A 20,882-nucleotide genomic window follows, 5' to 3' on the forward strand; every position below is an offset into this window, starting at 1 on the left:
TTCCACCTTGTTATGGTTTGAATGTTTACAATAGTTTAGTACTTCGTTAATTTAAATGCAATTTCAAACGTTCGACAATGACAACTGGTTAAAGTTTTTTTTTTCTCAAATTGTCTATTTTAGTTATAATCAAAGTCTGTCTACGAATTACGCTGGAATATACTTTTATTAGTCGAATTGAAGTGTCTTCTAATGTAAAATAATGTCTTTGGCTAGTGGGGTTCATAGAAGCATCAGGTTGGGGGAAAATGTATAATGCATGTATATACATCAAACACTATAATTAATGCTTCAATTGCTAGAAAATCGGCGAGTTTATTAACTACACGTGTAATCTCCAAGCATATCAGGTCTGCATCAACAGAGGAAGAACTGTGCGTCATGTGAATAGCGGTTGGGGTTTTCATTGGAACCATATCCAAACACATCTCCCCATGCCTCAGTCTACATAGTTCTGTTACAAATGTTTGTAGCTGCTTAATCAGTTCTGGGTGTCCTGAAAAATTGATTCTTTCAAATATTTTAGTCACTTTACAACACATAAAACGGAAGTTAAAATGATCGATCTGGATTCTTGTTTGTAAAAATTCATTAAGAGTGTTACAAGTAAAATTAGATTCTAATCAAGTTTGTTGAAAAGATCCATAATAATAAAAGAATATAAGTAAATATCGACTTCCATATATAAGAAAATAGAAACATCAGTCCATTTGGTTAAGTTAGCAGCTTAAGATTTTAGTCGGTCTAACAAGATTTGTTCTATAAAGTAAAAATTATGTATCCAAATAATATATGTTGCATTGAATATATATATATATATATATATATTTGCTTATGTACTGATACTAAATTAGTAATAATTTATGAGGATGAAAAAAAAAATGACATACTAATCTAGAAGACTTACTAGACAACAAATATGAAGTTACTCCATATAAATATTTTTTTGAAAAACATATTGTTGACATTTATTTGATAAAAAGATCATTGTTGAAAAGTTTCAATGAGAATAAATAAACTAACAAAAAATCATCTTTGTAAATGAAAAACAAGTATATATAAAAGGATCAAACACATAAGTGACAAAAGAAATGTTAGAAGGCAGAGGAAGAAGCCATGTATGAATGGAAGAGATAAACTCTACAAATCCAATATTCTCCACTGAAAGAGAAAAAAGAGGTGATCTCAATGCTTTGAATGATTGTATGAGAGACAGACACGTCACTACGCACGACAAAAAATGGAACATGTCCTCAATTTTGAAAAGCGTTTAGAGCATATAGGAGCTCCGATGAAAGCGTCGTTAATGATATGGTGATTGTCTGATCGAGAGGATCAAAACCGTGTGATCGCCAGTCCAAACTAAAACTTCAGTGACAGCGACAGACAAACCACCATAAGTAATTGTAGGTACAATAACAGATGTGACAATTTTTTTTTAAGTAATGTGGCTATGATACCATGTTTAGTATATTAAAATTATGTATGAAATTAAACTCTCTTATATTCGATATACACATAAAGTGTTACATTTATATAAGAAAGTTGAAATAATCTCAAAACACAAATAAAAAATAATAACAAACAAAATAAAAAATATATATTTTAAATATCTAAGGGTTGATTTTGTTCCATGTAAAATTAACAAAGTTAATAACAATGATAGTATTACAAGTAAAATTATAATAATTTAGTAAGTTGGAAAAGATGTCTTGAATGGAAGTAGATTTAAGAAGAAAAACCTAAGACTGATAAGATAAATATAATCCAGTGACATTCTATTGAGATGACAGAACACATGTGATGAGGTGTTCTTACATATGCTGATTCTGAGATCGATGTTGATGTGAGTTGGTTTGGTGGATGGTTCCAAAGGTTGGAGACAAGTAAGGTTACAGAGGTTGCTCTATAATTAGATTAAAGTGAACAACTGACCAAGTAAAATGCACTTTTTCTTTTCCCTCATTGCACTCTTCCTTTCTAATTTTGGTGATCAGAAACTCTGCTGATGCTTTTGTCTTTACCATGTTTGATCCTTTTGATTGCCCAAAGCCAAGGAAATCTGACCTACAAAGTACAATGCAATGGCAGATAGCATAATATATTCATTTGTGAGTTCATTATTGTATTATTATTGTAATTGTTAGAGCTTTTTCATTCTCAAACATTAAATACATAAAGCAAGGGAAAATGTGCATGGTAGCATTATGGTCAAGGATCGATAAAAAGAAGTGCTTTTCAAGGTCAATTTGAGATGGTTTTGGATTAACTAACAGTTTATTAGATTTTAGGATAACAACACAAAACAACTATTAGTACAAAGTTACTTTTTATGAACAATTTTTCGTTCTCACTTTCACTTAGAACTATTTCTACGACTTTGAACACAAATGTTTTAAGTTTATCTTGGATGAACAATTTCCAACACAAAAAAACAACTTTACAAAAAGTAAAAACTGCCACATATCTTCAATGCTAGTAGTTTTTTTTTCTGGTCAAACCTTTGTTCATAGCATTCTTACTTTCTTTGGAGTGATGATCAAAACAAAAAAACACGTCACTTATTCGCACCCTGTCCAAGAATAGGAGAACATAAATTCAAAGTGTGTATGAATTAGGTCAGATATTGCATTATGCATGTTTCTTCTACAAATCCTATTTGCATCAATGATATTTATATTTGATTACATGATCACCAAGAGTTTGACTTAATCCCTTTATGATATGTGACTAGTTTTTCAAACTATGTCCCCATTGTTTATTAGTAAAATTAGCATGAAATTTCACTTGATAAACTATGTCCCCACATTGTTTATAGTTTCTACATTTTAATTAATTTATATACTTCTTTTATTCTCCCCTAATTTTAGTTACTTGATTTAATTTTGTAGTTGTTCAAATTAAGTCTCTTGTTTAGAGATGTCATCTAGTAATTAATAGAAAATGAAAGTATATATAGTTAATTTATCTGAAAGATTACAAAATATAAAGTATTTAAATAAAATTTAAGAAACAATTATGAATATTTGAAACATAAGATACACCATGGCATCTTTCTACTGCAAAACAATTCCTTGAAGTTTATTTGCCATGGTTAAACATGTTTTTTTATTTATTTTTTAAGTATAGTATTTTTTGCTGTTTTTTTTATGTATATAAATCATTTAACTTCCTCTATATTTGCTTTTAGGAAAACATATTAATTGTTTTTTCAATTAAATAGTACAAGCACAATATTTTCAACTTTCTAGGGATTGGATGGAGGGTTTACAAATTGAGAGATAAGATCATAAGCCTTAGCAAGAAAATCTTTTGTGGGCTTTGTCATGTCGAGTTTATGCTGGCCCTTGTTATGTTCTTCGATTCTATTGTCCATTTATTGATACTTTTAATTTTCTTTATTAATTTGTTTACTATTTTTTTTAGTAAATGGATTGTTTTATAATATTAAAGAACTGTCAAAATAGAGTTAGTGTGACGGATTAACACAACAAATTATAAAATGGGTTAAGTCAAACCACTTTAAAAAAAATATTTTTTTAAAATTATTATTAGTTTAACATTAAAAAAAATGTCTGTTAAAAATAAAATTTGTATATATAATATCTTTGTTTGTTGATTTGTTGTGTACTTAAAAAAAATACCAATCTCGTTATCAACTTTGATATTGGAAGTATGATGCAGAAGCAATACTTTAAGGCTAAAACTTCTTCCACCTCATAATTTTCTTTCCATAACTCCAAATTAAAACAATATGTAAATATATAGTGTTATCATGTCCTCTGTATTATTTCATCTATGAATATCTTTGGATAATAGTAAATGGTACTTATTTTAGATGATATAATCTTGTTGTCGGATTAACAATTTTTTTTTTTGTATGAATCAACTTATTAATGCATTTCATGTAGTAGAATATTACAAAATAATCATTTTAAATACAATATTACAAAATAATCATTTTAAAATATGATTTTTATTTATTTTGAAATTTCATAATACACTTTTATTTTATGTTTTATTAAACCATCATTTCTATTTAAAAATTAATAAAATAAAAATTTAGACTTTTTGCTTAAATATATTTTAGTACATATTTGTTAACTTTTTTAAGTGTTAAAATTTTCACATTAGAAATCAAATTAATTTGTAGTATATAAACGAGTGTATACTTTTTACAAAAGTAGTGTAAACCTTATTTTACATATATGATATTGAATTAAATTTAGAATCTATTTTAATAAAAATATAATTTTTTAAGATGAAGTTAAGTTTAAAATATATTTGATAATATGAATTTAAGGAAAGACATACTTTCATCCAATAAAAGTAAAGGTAGTAAACAACTTAGAAACTTCGTTGATTTTGTTTTGCAGAGCATCAACTTGTAATTCTTCCGTATGAAGGACTTGATAAATGTTCATTTCTCAGGACTCTTGGCAAGTTTGGTTTTACGGATTGTTTGTTAAAATGTGGTTTTGAGAAACTAATAATTATAGTTTTCACATTTTGGAATGAGACTTTTTCTTTCCCAGTAGGTTTCCAATCAAAAGTTATAAGGTAAGAGAAAAGGACAAATACACATAATTTGAAAATAATTATACATAATTTAGATTTAAATATGGATTTAACATTTTTTAATTGGTATATGAAAATAATTATACATAATTTGAAATTAGTTATTTAAATAAATTAAATTTCAATGCTTATGTAATTTCGTAATATTTTTTCCAATTTTAAAAAATAATTTCTTCGAGGAAAAAAATGTTATTTAAACCTTTTTAATCCTTGTACAAAAATGAAACACATGTTCATGCCTAATCTCATACATGCATCTTTTTTATTATATAATGTTTGGTTTTCAAAATCTAAAGTTAAATTGAGAATTTATTTCACATAAATGATGTATATAATTATTTTATGCATTACTTATATAAATAAAAGTTCACATAATGTATCCTGTTTAAAATATACTTAAAAATTGAATCATTTGTTTATTTTTTAAAATTTTAACAAAATTCTAATTCAACCTTTATGAATAAATGGAACTTATTTTTATAAAAGTTGGACTGGTGTAATTTGATATACACACAAATTATTTAATTGGGCCTGTATCTTTCTTATTTCATTTAGTTTGGTTTCTTATATTTCAAAAGAGAAATCCAATTTTGTCCTTTAGGTTTCTAAAGTGGCTTAATATGGTTTATCTGTTCTATTTCCCACCACACTCAACTTCTCTTCAGCAACAAATAATGACTTCTAAAAAAAGAAAAACCAAAGAAAGAAATAAATCATATTCCTCAAAAAAAAAATTAAACATAAAAGACCAAATTGACTTTGCTAAAAGATATAAACCAATAGTATAATTTAGCCTCTCTTTGTGGATATACAAGTAAATAACATTACATAATGTTCATCAATAAGACAGACACACATGTAAGGAAGTTTTGTTTTGTGTTTTCGAATCCTGAAAGAACTTCAACACATTTTACTTTCCAAGCATGCTGGATTATAGAAAAGGATCTGATAATACAATGATACTCTGCAGTTTGTACAAATTATATAGATTTGTTCTTGATCATAAACTTAAACAACCAACGTGAATTAGATATCTGCAACAGAGGAACCAAACCCAATATCAAAACCAAATGTGATGCAAGTTAACTCATGCTTTTTTCCATCGAACATCTTCATCTTCAGAGTGTATGAACCCTGCAAATACAACATCATAAATTAGCATTGAACAAGAAATGGGACCTCATTGTATAATACATATACATCCCATAACATGAGTACAAGGATTTCTTTCCAAATTCCAATGATTATATGAGAAACCCAGATCAGGAAATGAGACATTAAACAGATAGATAAATAGAAAGATTTCCTCTTCCACCTAACCACACACACATGAACAATGAATGAAGAGAACATTGACTCACAGGTGGAGTGAATCCAGGTAAAACTTGTGAATGAGCAATGACGAAATCACCAATGGAAACAGGGCAAGTGGTTTCTCCACAAAGGTCATGAGTCTCACTATGTATGTGCCATCCGAAATACGACACATCAATCACTAGCTTCCCTCCTGACAATGCTTTACCTGAATCATGAAATGCTTGATTCAGAGAAAATAGGCAAATTATTCCACCAAAATCTCATCCATCTCTACCTGAATAGTATCACTATGCTACATATACAAACAGATACGCAGTGCTACCAATTCCCTTCAAATCCTCAAATAAACTTACTTTCTACATTCAGAATACATGCATACAAAAAATCAACAACAGCAGTTTCATTCAGCTATCTGGCCTTGTAACAAGAGCCGTGTAGTGAGAACAGAATAAACAAATGAAAATAAGTATGATAGCAAACATTCAACAAACAACACCATTTGCATGGAATGGATACAATAACAGAAATTAAAATATGATAAAAATGAAATGAAACACAGTATCATAACAAACATGTTAAATCACAGAGTACCTGTAGTTGCAGCAATGCTGAATGTAGCAGGCTGACCTCGTGCAATGGGATCAGGAGATATCTCAACCCCGCTGACCTCAACATCGTAGTCGGCTTTCTTATCTGAGATAGCAATAGTTTATTCAATAACGATAAAAAAAAGAAGTAATATAGTGCAACAAAACATCAATAAATAATTAAATAATAAGACTAATCAAAGAGAAAAAAATCCTTAGAAACTAAAAGACAATTTCCAAGCAGTAGCCAATACGTTAAATCACCTCAGCAAAACTCATTATTCAGTTATACTCAGATTATTATACAAATAAAAAATCTCCCCAACTGAACAAAAGCCAGTGCCAAGAAACAGATAAAGACGAAATATTTACGCACGAACGAATAAATAAAAAACCGTATACAGAAACCCAATTGTTTGATAAAATCATTTTCGAGGGAAAGTTTAAAACTTTCAAACCCCAAATCAAGGAAACAATATTCATTTAAAGAATATAGATCCGGGGTTTGAAAAAACCCGCCACCGAAATTTTGGGGGTTTCTGCAACACAGTTCCAGTACCAAACCTTATTCCCATAATTTTCCGCAGCACCAGGAATTGGCCTATAAATGCTTCTGGAACTAAAATTTGAAACCTTTTACCCAAAAAGAAAAAATTAAACTTGATAAGATCATATGTTAGGGAGAGAAAAAAACAGGAGAAAGAGTTAAGGGATTAACCGCAATAGCGAATATCTGCGGCGTTGGTAAATGCGCAGAGAAGACAGAGAGTCGAAAAGAAGAAGAACTTGGAGCTTAAGGTTTCCATGGAGAAGGGTAGTTGGAAAGAGCTCAAGCAACTTTGCTTCCGCAGGTTAACTTCTTAATGTTCTTCTCTGCCACGTTTTATAGGAATGGATAAGCATAGGCTTAAGGATATTATTCATAGTTTTTGTTTTGTTTGTTTAATTTTCGCTGTCACCCTTAATTACAAAACAATATTAACATATTTTTAGATAAATGACACCTTTCCACACTATGTTTTCCATTTTTATATATGATACAGGAAATTATACGAAATTAATAAATATGTTTACTATTTTTTTAATATTTACAGCAACGTTTTTAAAGGGGTTATGTATAATGTATTTTTTTGCTTCTTAAAATAAGTTATTTGTTTATCCAATATACTTATTTTATCATTTAATAATTTTTCTAATTTTGACTTTTACAGTGAGATCGATATGAAATAACACAGAAGGTTCGATGATTTCGTGTATTATATGATTATTTAGAGGTTATCTTTAACAGCATAGATGAAAATTGTAAAATTTAAAATTTTTAAAATTAAAAATATTATTTTTAATAGGAATTAAAATAACTAATTCATACATATTAATATAAAGTAGTTTAAAAACAAATACTTATTATTTTTATGATATTCGAAAAATAATACGTCATTTATATAAAAAAATATTCAAAAAATAATAAACATTGTAATTTTTTAAATACACTTAAATTCACAGTAGTTAAGAATATATATATATATATATATATATATATATATATATATATATATATATATATATATATATATATATATATATATATATATATATATATATATATATATATATATATATATGAAATAAAAACAAATGTACCGTATTCTTGTTTGTATTTGCATCTCATATGTTTGAGTATCTTGTCCAAACTTATAACTACTATGACAAGAATCTTGGAAATGTTTCTTAACATGTTTGTCATACTTTAGGTTAAACTTTTGATGCATGTCCAAGTGAAGAGAGATTTTATAGATTTAGAGCTCTCAACAAATTTTAAAAAAATATTTATGGAATATGTTGTTTTACTTTAAAGAATTTTTTTCTCTAAACATAACATTTTATTTTTGATTAATAATTGGTTTTCTTTGAAGGCTAACTTATTTGCATATCTCTCTATAAGTTTGTGAAAAGTCTTGAAGTGGAATTTTCTTTTTATTTTGTCTTCATCCCCAAACCTCCATGTCACCTTTCTTTATATAAAATATAGAGTATATCTCGATCACTCTTTAAAATTGCTCCCATGTAAGTCATGACTCACTAAATTATTGCTTAATGGTGTATGTGATAGCCTTTGATGGGGTTTTTTATGGATAATATCAAAATAAAAATGTACAAATACATAAGAATTTTTAATTTTTTTTAATTTTACTTTTAAAATTTCTTTGTATAAATAATTATTAGTAAATATTTAAAATATATTTAATCATATGAATATTTTCTAAATTTTTAATTGGATAAATTAAAATAATTATTATATTTACATTTAAATTATTTTATTATAACTAATAATTGGAATTTAATTGGTATGTGTTAATGATTTAAATTTAAATTATAATAGTTTTATATATTTACATATTTGTAAGAATATAATATAGAAACTTTAATTTTTTAATAATTTTTTAAAATTTTTAATTTAAAAAATTAAAAACAAAATGGACTAAAGAGTGATCCACCTTAGTCCGCCAATTTAATGGGTTAAACAAGCTAGAGCAAAACGAACGGCAGGTTGAAAATTCTAATCCAAAATTTCAACTTAATGTATCCTGTTTTGATGGATTGACGGGTTAGTTGGGGTTACAATCCATTTTGACACATAGATGATATCTTTATGATATATGTGTGTACGATGATATCTTTGTGGAAATTGAGGTGATATGAACCTATGGCTAATGATATGTGTGGTGGAGTGTTAAACATGCTCATAGTATAAATTAAAATAAGATGTGATGAAAAATTGAAGAAGGTTCATATATTACGCTTACATATATGTATGAACTACCTTGACCTAGGATAGGTGTTAGTCTCAAGTAGAAACATTAGGTGCGGCTTATGACTAAAGATTTAAGTAGCTTGAAGACTATATGTTCTGAAGGTATTAATTGGGAGTGTTATTGAGGGACACTCTTCACAATACAACAATACAACAATACAACAATGTAATTTCTGAGTTATATAATCACCATTTTCACTTTAGAAAATAGTAAATTTGAATACAGGTATAAATTTGTGAATTGTGTAATGAATAAATAAATATATATATTATTTACAGGGTACGTATGATAGAAAGTTGTAACGTTACTCTCCTTTTCCTGAGATAGTTTATAAGATTTGGAAGCAGAAAGAACAGTACAGGAAGTACAAAGTCAAATGTAGGAAAAACAGTTTTGGCATATAGTAAATACTTACCTTTGGTGTAGATAATTAATTATTAAAAAACATACTGTTTAAAAAGAAATTATTAGATTGAGAAAAGCATGATGAAAAAAAAAACACCTGCAGGTATAAATATGTTTATCTGAGAAGCCTCATATGGAAGGTGGAATGAGGTTCCCATTCTTAATCTAGAAACCACTTAATGCATTGAAAACAAAGGCTACCAAGTTTACAAAAGGTCTTTTGGTTGGCCAAACCAGACTCTGAATATTCCTATAAATTCAACCCAATTAACCTTAGTCTGTCACACACCTCGTATCAGATATATATCAGATAACATACCTTAGAATAAAACATGGATTCCAAGAACATGGCAAAGAAGACCATGAAGAAGACCAAGGGTCGTCAGAAGATTGAGATAAAAAAGATGAGCAACGAGCATAACCTTCGGGTCACCTTCTCCAAGCGTCGAACTGGGATTTTCAAGAAAGCCAGCGAACTTGCTACCCTCTGTGGTGTGGACATTGCTGTCATCATGTTTTCACCCAGTAACCAGGTTTTCTCCTTTGGAAGCCCTAATGTTGATCCTGTTATCCAACGCTACACGGCGCAAGGTCCACCTCCGCTCCTCACGCTGGACCTGAACGAGGCTCACAGCACCGTGGACGAGGGAGAACTCCATGCGCAACTCAACAACTTGTCCGACCAGATGGCGGCGGAGAAGAAGCACGAAGAGGCTCTGAAACGTCTGATGAAGGATGTGGAGGAACACTCGTGGTGGGCCATGCCGATGGATAGCATGAACGATGCTCAGCTGGAGAAGTACAAGAAGATGTTGGAGGATCTGAAGGAATGTGTGAATGAAAAACGTGAGAAGCTCCTCCTTCAGACCACTTTTGCTTACAACTCACCCACTCAGTTTCTCACAGGTGGAAACAACTCCTTTTCCAGTGTTGATAACTCTGAAACTATACATCCGCCATTGTCGTTGTAGAAGCGCATGCCTTTTGTGTGATTGACGGGAACATTTTGTGGCAACTTTTTTTACGGATTCTGACGTGGAAGACCTTCTGATATGATGCCCTCTTTAAATTCTTAGGATCTGTTTGTTTAACTTTTGCTGTGGGACATGGTTAGGATTGATTACCTAGGATTCTATAGTTTTCCTTGTCTTCAATAATCTTCATCAAGTGTTGGTGAAGTGTGTGTTCTTTATGTGCTTTTTGTTTTTTTGACAGTAGGGCGTGTAGTTTCCTCATGTTATGTTATTTGAATGAAAAGGGCATCTAACTAAAATTAATATGTCTTTTTTTTTTACTTTAATTGAGTATTTTGATGTTTTTTTTCACACCGAATGAGATCCTCTTTACAGAAGTAATAAGTTTAGAAAAGTTTGATGAACAAATTAAAACTAAAATCCGTTCTCATATTGAAATAAGAGAAACTAGGAAATTGAACTCCTTTCTTGAAGTAAAGTTCAATCATAACAACTGAAATCCCAGTGATAATTAAGCGTCACATTTCAATAGTCTTCCGGAAATATTTCTGGTGACGCCTACTTTGTATTAAGAATTCAAATACATTGAAATTTATCTAGAGATGTTAGGATTATCATAAAAAAGTTATGTTGAAAAGATGCTTAAAAAATTTGGTTTCCAAGATTGTAATCAAATAATATTCTAGTTGTTGAGACAAAATTAGTCTCAATTAATGTCCAAAAGAAAATTTAAAAATTTAGGAAATACAAAAAATGCAGAAAATTTCCTACACATATGCATATACACATCCAATATAACATACATGTATAGTTGGAGTATTAGGCAAATATTTAAGCAACTCAAGAATGAATCATTGGAAAACAACAAAAAGAGCTATGAGGTACATAGAGAACAAAAGGTTATATAATCACATACAAGAGGTTAGAGGATTAGAGATCACCGGGTATTCTAACTCCGATTTGAGAGTTTGAGATCTACTTTAGGTTATCTTTTCATGCTAGTTGGTGGTGCAATTTCTTGGTGCAATGTCAAGCAACATCCACTATGACTATAAAATTAGTAGTGTGATATGAGTAAAGATGGTAAAAATACTCGTGTTCGTTGCAAATAAAATCCGCGATAGATAGTTGGTAATCACAAGTTTTTATTACCTGTGGATAACGAGTATTTTAATATTCGTTTATAAACGGATCTGGTGCGGGTATCATATTACTCGTTGTGTGGGTATCCATTACCCATAAAAAATTAAAATTAAGATTACAATTATATTTTATTAAGTTAAATTTAATTAAAATCAAAATTAATTTATAACTTACTAGGTTAAATTTATATTATATTTTTATATAATTTTTTTGTAATTTTATTTAGATTTTATTTTTAAAATTTATAAAATATTTTCTTTTTTTAAAATATTTCTGGTATCCACGGATATATGTGAGTTTTGAAATATCCACAAGTATTTTTTTTGGTAGGTCGGGTAACCGATATGCACTATCCAGGCTCAATCCAGCCTGTTGCTAGCCTTAATTATGATAAATTAAACCAAAGAATATGGTTAAGGAACTTTGCCACGAGGTTGTACATTGTGGAAGGAATTTAAAGATCACTTAAGTTATACTGTGATAATAAACCAATTGTATTGTATTCTAACAACAATATGAACAAATTCAATGATAGCAGAGCCTCTTACTAAGAGACTTCCACCAAGGCCTTTAATGACATGTTGCTCATATAGGTGTTTTGTTGTTTGAGAAATCTTTGGTTTAGTGGGAGTTCATCACTTTTATATGTTTTGTGTTCTATTTTTGTTTTTACATATGTATACATTATCTTTGATACATATTTGATTTTATAAATATATGGTTTATTATTCAGAAACTACACTTTATATATTAAGGTTATTATTAATCTCATTGAAATAGACTAAAAACTAGTTAAAAATAAACGTGTATATGTCACATTCACATAACTTTCATATTACACATTTCATTGTAAATTCATGTCATTTGGTTTTATCAATATTAATGATTATGGTCATGTTTAGTTGTCATTAATACAATAAAAAATTATTTTGATTCTATATACAAATGTAATTAATGAATGAGATTTTTTAATATACTCAAAACATATATAATGAGAATTTTAACCTCACAAAATTTAAAATATATATATATATATATATATATATATATATATATATTATTAAAGATTGTTTAATTAATTGTAGGTTTAATTGCTTATTATTAACATGTATGAGGGCATAATCTAACATATTTTACATAAATTATATACCAAGTTACTAATTATATTTTGATTCAAATAATACATAAAAAAATAATAAACAATATGAAGGAATTACTAACTAAAATATTTTAACAATTTGTATTCTTTCACTGTTATCACACAATAATATTATAACTATTTAAGGTTTTACGTTTTATAATAAATAATATAATTTTATAATTATAATTAATTACAGTGTAGAAACTATATATATATATATATATATATATATATATATATATATATATATATATATATATATATATATATATATATATATATATATATATATATATATATATATATATGGGGGCAGGGTTTTAGTTTTTATTTTAAGTACTAATATATTGATTGTCAGTCTTATTTTCTATATAAATTCACTGTGACTTACTTAATTATTTAATAAAACATTAAATCATTAATAATTAAATCAAACTATGCTATTATTATATGATTATAAAATGATTATCTTATTATAAAGACATTATTAATTAATTAAACATGAAATCATAATTTTTCTTTTCATTCACACAAGGTTTACGTGGTGAGGGTTGTGATTTTAAAAATTGATAAGATGTAAAGTGGGGTTCGAATATTAGGAATTTTGAATTAATTTTTTATTGTTCATTTTTCCACCAAAGTAGACCGATTTTCTACTGGATTCGAAAAAACTCATAAAGAAACTCGACAATTTTTTTGAAAAAATTACTGAAAAATATGGACCATAAAATAAGGGTAAGTGAAAAGAAATTGAAAAGTTTTTTATTTAATAAAATTTCTCAATTAATGTCCATGTCTCTTCTTAATTAATATCGAAGAGATCTAAAACAGATTCAATAATCTTTTAGCCGTATATGTTGAAAAAAAAAATAGATAAAGAAGAGAAAAATATGAATCAAAGTTAATTTTTCTGTAGAAGAGAAGTTTATTGCTCTTTTCAATCGAAAAATAAAAATTAATAAAAAATAATAGATGAAATAACATATTTTGTATTATCTTTTGTTGAAGAGTAACATGAACATTTAAAGCATTTTAAAATGAAACCAATATTTGTTTTGGAGTGGGAAAATTACTACTTATTAACCTTAATTAGTCAACATAACAGTTATTACTTCACTAATTTATTTGCTACATATTACACAATTGTCGCTCTAAATTGTCCATATTTTAAATCTCTGTTTTCTATCAATTGATGATTAAGTTAGATATTTTTGTGGTTGTTGATACATGCCCAACATAATAGGGTATATAAATGGTCCAAGAAATAAACCTAGTCTGGGGAAGATAAAAAAAATAAGAAAAAAATGGTTTTGAATAATAATATTATAACGAAAATACTATTTTTTTTTCATTCAATCATGTTTCACCATTACAGTCATGATAACTTTTTCTATATTTTTTATTAGAGATTAATTTACAATTTAATAACTATAAAATTAATATTAAAGACAAATTTAAACTCAGACTCATAAATCAATTATAAATTTTATAGATAATGTGTGATTTCAAATTTATAACAGCTTCTTCAACATTTGGGCATTTTCAGTGATTTGTTACACCAACCAATGATATATATATATATATATATATATATATATATATATATATATATATATATATATATATATATATATATATATATATATATATATAGTTAATGTGTGATTTCAAATTTATATCAATAAATGGTTTATATAATTAATAATTTAATTTAGTTTAGGACTAAAATAAAGCAATTAAAGACAATTATTATTATTATTTGAATTTTTGTATAAGTTTTCTACTCGAATATTATTATTATGCTTTCTTACATTGATTCTTCCTTATTTCTTTATTAAAAAATCAACCTTATTTTCAGTATTAGGTCATCTTTAATGCGGTTTATAAATGTATTGTTGAATTAGGATTTTGTTTGTTTTTTTTTATTGAATAAAGTTGACTTGGATATAAGCCAAAAAACCTGTATTTTACAAGAGTTTATTTTAATCATATAATTAGTGTGTGGGTGTTAATCATGAATCAGTAAATGGTGTGCTAAAGTTAGTGTTCATCTTTTTCATGTACTATATATATGTTCTTCTTTTTACTATATGATTGATTTTTTCCTTTTCTTGAGTATATATATTCCAAGGCTTGTGAAACAGAAGGAGAAGCGTTCTTGAATTAGAAACATGTTTTAGGATTTATGATTTTAAAATATTACAACACACTTATCATTTTTTTAGAATCACTTTTCGGAAATGAAACCACAGAAAAATGGATTCTTGTTGGGTTCAAAATAATAGAAGGATAAAGAAAAGACAAAGTTTTTTCTATGGTATATCTAAATGAACTTCTTTATTATAAGCTTCTTTTATGGAAAAGTGTGAAAAAAACTTGAAATGTATTTTTTTATAGATTAAAATTAGTCCATATATGATCTAAATTGTATTATCTAGTTCATAAATATATTTTTTCCAACTTTTTTAATTGTCAACAAATTAATTTTAACTTAATGGATTGTCAACTTGTCTTAAAATGGTCTGACCATTGTTCATGCTTTTGTCTTTAAGGAAGTTTTGGCTTTATTTTAATATCAAATAGCTGACGTAGACATTTCAATAATTAAGATGACGTATTATTTGGATTTTGGTGACAACGTTCGGTATTTTAATTTTTCTTCAAAATTGAGGTTATTAAAATATAAAACTTTGATCTTTTTAATGGAGATCACCTTATACATTATCACAAAATCACTTATACAAATATATAATACCGGTTTTAATTAATGTATAGAAAATGACGCTCTCACAATTTTGTAAATAATGATATTTTCTATATCGGTCAAAGCTAAAATCGATATAGAAATAATTGATATAGAAAATAGGGATAATGACATTTTTATAATAAATAATAATTTTTTAAAAATTTAATATAACTGTTTTGATTTTTCAATTTATTAGACTTTATTTAAAGTTGTCTTATTTTTTATTTCAGATGATCACATACATTTATATTTTGTAAAAGCGGTTTATGTTTGTTCTTTTTGCTTAAGGTGTTAAAAAGTTAAAGGTATAATTGTCTCCTGACCAAAACTAAATGACCTATGTAATTATTGATTGTGTGGCACGCTAAGATCAATTGAGGTGTAAATTTTAAAAATAAAAGTTAATGACTTGAAAAAGTTATTCTTAATAGATTCTCATCTTCTTCTAAACTCAGAAATTGCAGGTACCCAATCGGAATTAAAAATAAAATTTAATTCTTATATTTAAGTTTTTTATTAGTTGTTTGAAAATATTGTTTTAAAATTTGGTACTTCTATGTATCAAAATTTAAATCATTTTCTATTTAAAAGTGTTACGTATCAAAATCATATCTGTTCTAAAATAAAAAAATAATTCAAACAATAATGTTAATATTAATTTAACCAAAATTGTCATATTAATTTTTTCCTAAAAAATAAAACTCAATTAAAAAAGATAAATATAATGGTTAAAATAAATCAAATCTCTAAATATAAAAATTAAATTAATAATTGAATTTTAAACTTAACTTAATTCTAACAACAAATTTATAATATTTAAATATTATAAATTAATTTTATATCTGAAGTGATATCGTTAATAATATATTTTCTTTCCAAATAAACATATTATGAATAACACTGTGCGAGGTTTTTTTTTTCACAAAAATAAGAACTCAATGACAGAATAAATAAATATAATGATCAAAATAAATCAAATCTCTAAATATAAAAATTAAATTATTAATTGATCAACCTTAAACTTAACTTAATCTTAACGAACAAATTTATAAAACGAGATTTGTAGTCATCTAAATATCATAAATTAATTTTATCTGTCAAAGTGGTATCTCTAATATTATTTTTTTCTTTCCAAATAAAGATACGAATAATACTGTGCGAAGTTTTCAAGATTCCATAGCAGGAAAAAAATAAAGAAATTTGCAGCAGTTACTCATGATGAACTAAAATTTGTGAACTTTAAACATCTGTTTTGTTTTGGAGAAAGGGTAGAAGAGAAGAATTTACATATAGAATCAATCAATAAAGTACTTTATGAAATTCTGATAAACCTTAACCTCGGTGAACCAGTACTACAATAATCAATGAAAAAACATACTATGAACTAATCTCGCCTTGTTGCTAATGGGACAACTTCTGCAAGAGGTGTCGAGAGAGGTGTTGGGATAGGGGATGTTCTGCAGAGAGGACAAGTTGGATGCAGCCTCAACCATGGGTCTATGCACTTGAGGTGAAAGACATGTTCACAATCTGGCAAAACCCTTAGCACATCAGAACTTTTGTAATCTCCCAGACATATGGAACAGCTTGTTGCTGTGGAATCAGATTTCCTTAGCTTGGCTTCAGAGTACAGCATCTTGGGGTAGTTCATGATTGTGGCTTCATCCAACCCAACATCAACTATTGTGTGCTGTGGCTCCAGGAATTGTGGGCCAGTAGAAGTTCTTCTCCTTGGAACAGTTGGTACCTGTGACCTGGTGCAGAAGTAGGAGGTGAGTGTGATGGTTGTGATAAGCAGAAGAATCCCAATTGAAATTCCGATGCCCATGCCAAAGCCACTTATGTTGTTGGAGCCAAGGTACCCAGATGAATCGCTTGTGTTGTTCATCTTCTTGATGATGATGATGAAAAATCATGCACAAAGTGTTTGCTAGAAGATGGTTTTGGATTCAAGGGGGTTGAGAAAAGTGTTTATGTCAGCCATTGCGATGGATGAGATCAACTTGCAATGAAACGTTAATGATTTGGCTGCTGCAAGATTTCATGATATACAAAGTCAACGGAAAATGAATGTGAAAGAGAGAGAGAGAGAGAAGGAAGAAGAAGAAGGTTAAGAAATTAAGGGTTGCGTTTGAAAGAAGGAAAAACATGTATTTAGGGTTAAGTAAAGAAAACAAAACATAATGAGGCATCTGCATGTGAATACATTCCAATTTCTCAACGTTAGATTATGTTTACATGTTCACTGGTTTGTTTAGGTCAACGATCCTTGATGTCAATATTTCCATGTATCTACGATTCATTTGTGTTCACAATACTTTCTTCCAAACAAAAACATCATTATATTACAAAAACCTTATCTGTCACTGGTCAATGGTTGAGAATGGCCACGTTCCATGCATTACTAGCTAGGAAAGTTGTGAATCAAGTTTTATTATTTTTTGGCTGATCATTTTAGTATGATTGCAGTTTTGATTCTTATATATTTCTATATTCTTCAGCTTTAGTTTCATTATTGTTATTTATATAATTCTAGTTTAGTAGTGTAATTCAAAAGTATTTTTCTGGGTTCACGTTAATACCGTAGTATTTTTTTATTTAATAAAAGAATCATTAAGTTGAGAAAAGTCAAACTGCAGAAGAGTAAACAAAATTGCGTATGGATCAGCGCATGTATTTTAAATTAAAAGCATGAAATATATTAATAATTGGATCAGACTCTTGTAATAAAGTAGTGAGATGATTAGATGTAGAAGTTAAAAAAAATATAATTGTATAACTATAACACTTGATTAGAAAATCAACAGAGTAGATTTTGATAACTTTTTAATTTATAATAACGCATATCCATATTGATCGTATAGTTTTAAACGTTAACTTTGTTGTATTAATTATACCAAAATTAACAAACTTTCACTAGCTAAATTACACTTGCATTGCTTTAATCTTTATATATATATATATATATATCCTAAAAAAAACTAATAGAATCTATAATAGTGTGACATTTATACTCTTGATCCGTCACAAGCAAAAGGTGACATCCATAACTTAATTTGAATAACTTATATATAGTAATAATTCTATGTATGAAAAATGCATTAAATAAACATTAGGTGATGACAACTATTCGTTAAAGAAGAAAAATTCCTTGATACGACTAAGTGTCATAACACTAAGAATTTCAAAAAATGAAAAAGTATAGAATAAGAAAAATGGGGACGAGTATAATAATATTTAAATAGAGTGGTTAAGTATACTTTATTTTAAAGCATGATTGCATAAACTTCTTGCCTTAGCAGATGTGAACTGGCCAATTATATTTTTTTATGTATATTTAACCCAAAAAGGGATTCTGAAAAACAAGAAAGCAAAATCACAGGGTGTGTTTGTTTATTTTAGTTTTAAATCTTCTTTTAAAATTAACAATTTCATTTCATGTGTTAACATGTTTTTGTTATAATTGTTTTTAGAACTTTTACTTTTAGGATTTCTAGAAACAGAAAAATGTTCATTTCATGTGTTAACATGTTTTGTTAAATAGTGTTCTAAAACTTTTGCAGTTTTAGGATTTCTACAAACTGAAAAATGTTAAATACACTTGTTTTCATTTTAGTTTTTTTTTTTGTTGAACTCAATGTCAATAATTTGGTTTTTTTCTATTGAGTGTTTGGCTCCTCTTTGACTTTGGGTTTCAGCAGTTATTATTTTTTATCATGTCTTTAGCTTAAACATATACAACTTCAAGCCAATTTGATAATCATACAACTTAGCACAACCAATGTACAGTATTTTTATTATTTACTTATTAAATAATTTAATTTATATTTTAATTAAATATCATAATTTAATATTTTATTATTAAAGAAGTTATAATATGTTTATGTACTGAAAAGTTGGTTACCAAATTATAACTAGCTTGGAAAAATATAAATGTCAAACTTTGCGATAAGAAAGTCAAATACATGGGGTTGGATCAGACAGGATACACAACTTATGTCAAGATTATTATAGTTTTATTTGTTAGTGAACTTGAAGATGGTTCAAAATATTGTAAATTAAATTAGCTTAATTAGCTCCCTTTTATTAGCTAAAAATAGTTAAGATGACTGTTTGCATAAGATTTGGAAATTTATAAATTTGATTTATTTTATTTAGATGTGAGTTTGTTTATAAATTAGAATTGAAAATAATTAACAAAGTTTTTTTTCAATACTAAATTTAAGTATTTTAAAAATAAGAATTTATTATATAAGGCTTTCATGAGATAACCAATTTTTGAACACAACAAAAATCCACAAATTTTATGAGAAAACATCTTACTCAATGAAAAAGCTAAACAAAACCATGACTAAATTAACTTCTATTATCATGTGCTTAGGATTTACAAAATGATAAAGTAAAAACCAAAAACAACATAATAACACTCAACACGCACAGGATGACAGGATGACTAAAATATTTTCCTTATTATTAACGTGACAATGAACGAAATCAAATAAACTTTCAAAAATCCATGTTAAATAAATTCATGTGATAAATGTTAATTAAACTGTCATTTGTCACATGTCTAATGTCACTAAGGTCATATAATCTCAAATACTAACATTGACATGGAAAAAAAAAATCAAAGTATTAAAAATGAAATTTTAATAGTTATCGACAAAGACCTAGTTTTGATAAATTTCATTGAAATTGTATTCTCTTAATGTTATGATCTCCTATGACGTTTCCACATTCAATATAAGTCAAGTGCAAAATGTTAGTTAATTATGTCTAGACATGGGAAATTATAATGGAAGCATGAAAAAATGTCATGAATTGTGAACATAAGTCAATCTTTACTGATTGTGTTGATCGCCTTCATCATGTTTGTAATTCATGACCATTATTCTTTAAATATTTTAATGACTCTTGAATAATTTCATATAAGAAATACTTTGCAAAGGTGTGGGCAAATTGAGTAATGCATTTAGGAAACACAACATCAAACATGTGTGTTTGCATCTTATTTTATTTAGTTTTTTTTGTTAAATGTTTTATGATATTGTTCTTGTCATTTGTATTAGTGTTGAGTTTGCTCACTAGAGCCTAAAGAAGGTATTAGGAAACAGTATGGGTCACCTTTGCTCATGTTGGATGCAATTCATAATGTCATCATCTTATAACGTAATGAAA

General features: G+C 27.3%; 2 protein-coding genes and 1 pseudogene across 2 annotated transcripts; 1 reads left to right on the forward strand and 2 right to left on the reverse strand.

Moving 5' to 3' along the window:
* Nucleotides 1–5,331: 5,331 nt before the first annotated feature.
* Nucleotides 5,332–7,360, reverse strand: LOC124833104 (phosphatidylglycerol/phosphatidylinositol transfer protein-like). Its single transcript, XM_047307492.2, has 4 exons — nt 7,201–7,360; nt 6,487–6,588; nt 5,940–6,100; nt 5,332–5,712 (listed from the first exon to the last, which is right to left on the reverse strand). The coding sequence occupies exons 1-4, from the start codon at nt 7,286–7,288 to the stop codon at nt 5,605–5,607; spliced, it is 459 nt and encodes a 152-aa protein (XP_047163448.1). The 5' UTR covers nt 7,289–7,360; the 3' UTR covers nt 5,332–5,604.
* Nucleotides 7,361–9,944: 2,584 nt separating this feature from the next.
* Nucleotides 9,945–10,671, forward strand: LOC124832968 (agamous-like MADS-box protein AGL62 pseudogene; annotated as a pseudogene).
* Nucleotides 10,672–16,922: 6,251 nt separating this feature from the next.
* Nucleotides 16,923–17,860, reverse strand: LOC124832979 (RING-H2 finger protein ATL70-like). Its single transcript, XM_047307336.2, has one exon. The coding sequence runs from the start codon at nt 17,590–17,592 to the stop codon at nt 17,089–17,091; it is 504 nt and encodes a 167-aa protein (XP_047163292.1). The 5' UTR covers nt 17,593–17,860; the 3' UTR covers nt 16,923–17,088.
* Between the last annotated feature and the right edge of the window lie 3,022 nt (nt 17,861–20,882).

This window comes from Vigna umbellata, chromosome 8 (assembly GCF_029865625.1).
Source record: "Vigna umbellata cultivar VRB3 chromosome 8, Vumbellata_1.0, whole genome shotgun sequence".
NCBI classification, from domain to species: Eukaryota; Viridiplantae; Streptophyta; class Magnoliopsida; order Fabales; family Fabaceae; genus Vigna; species Vigna umbellata.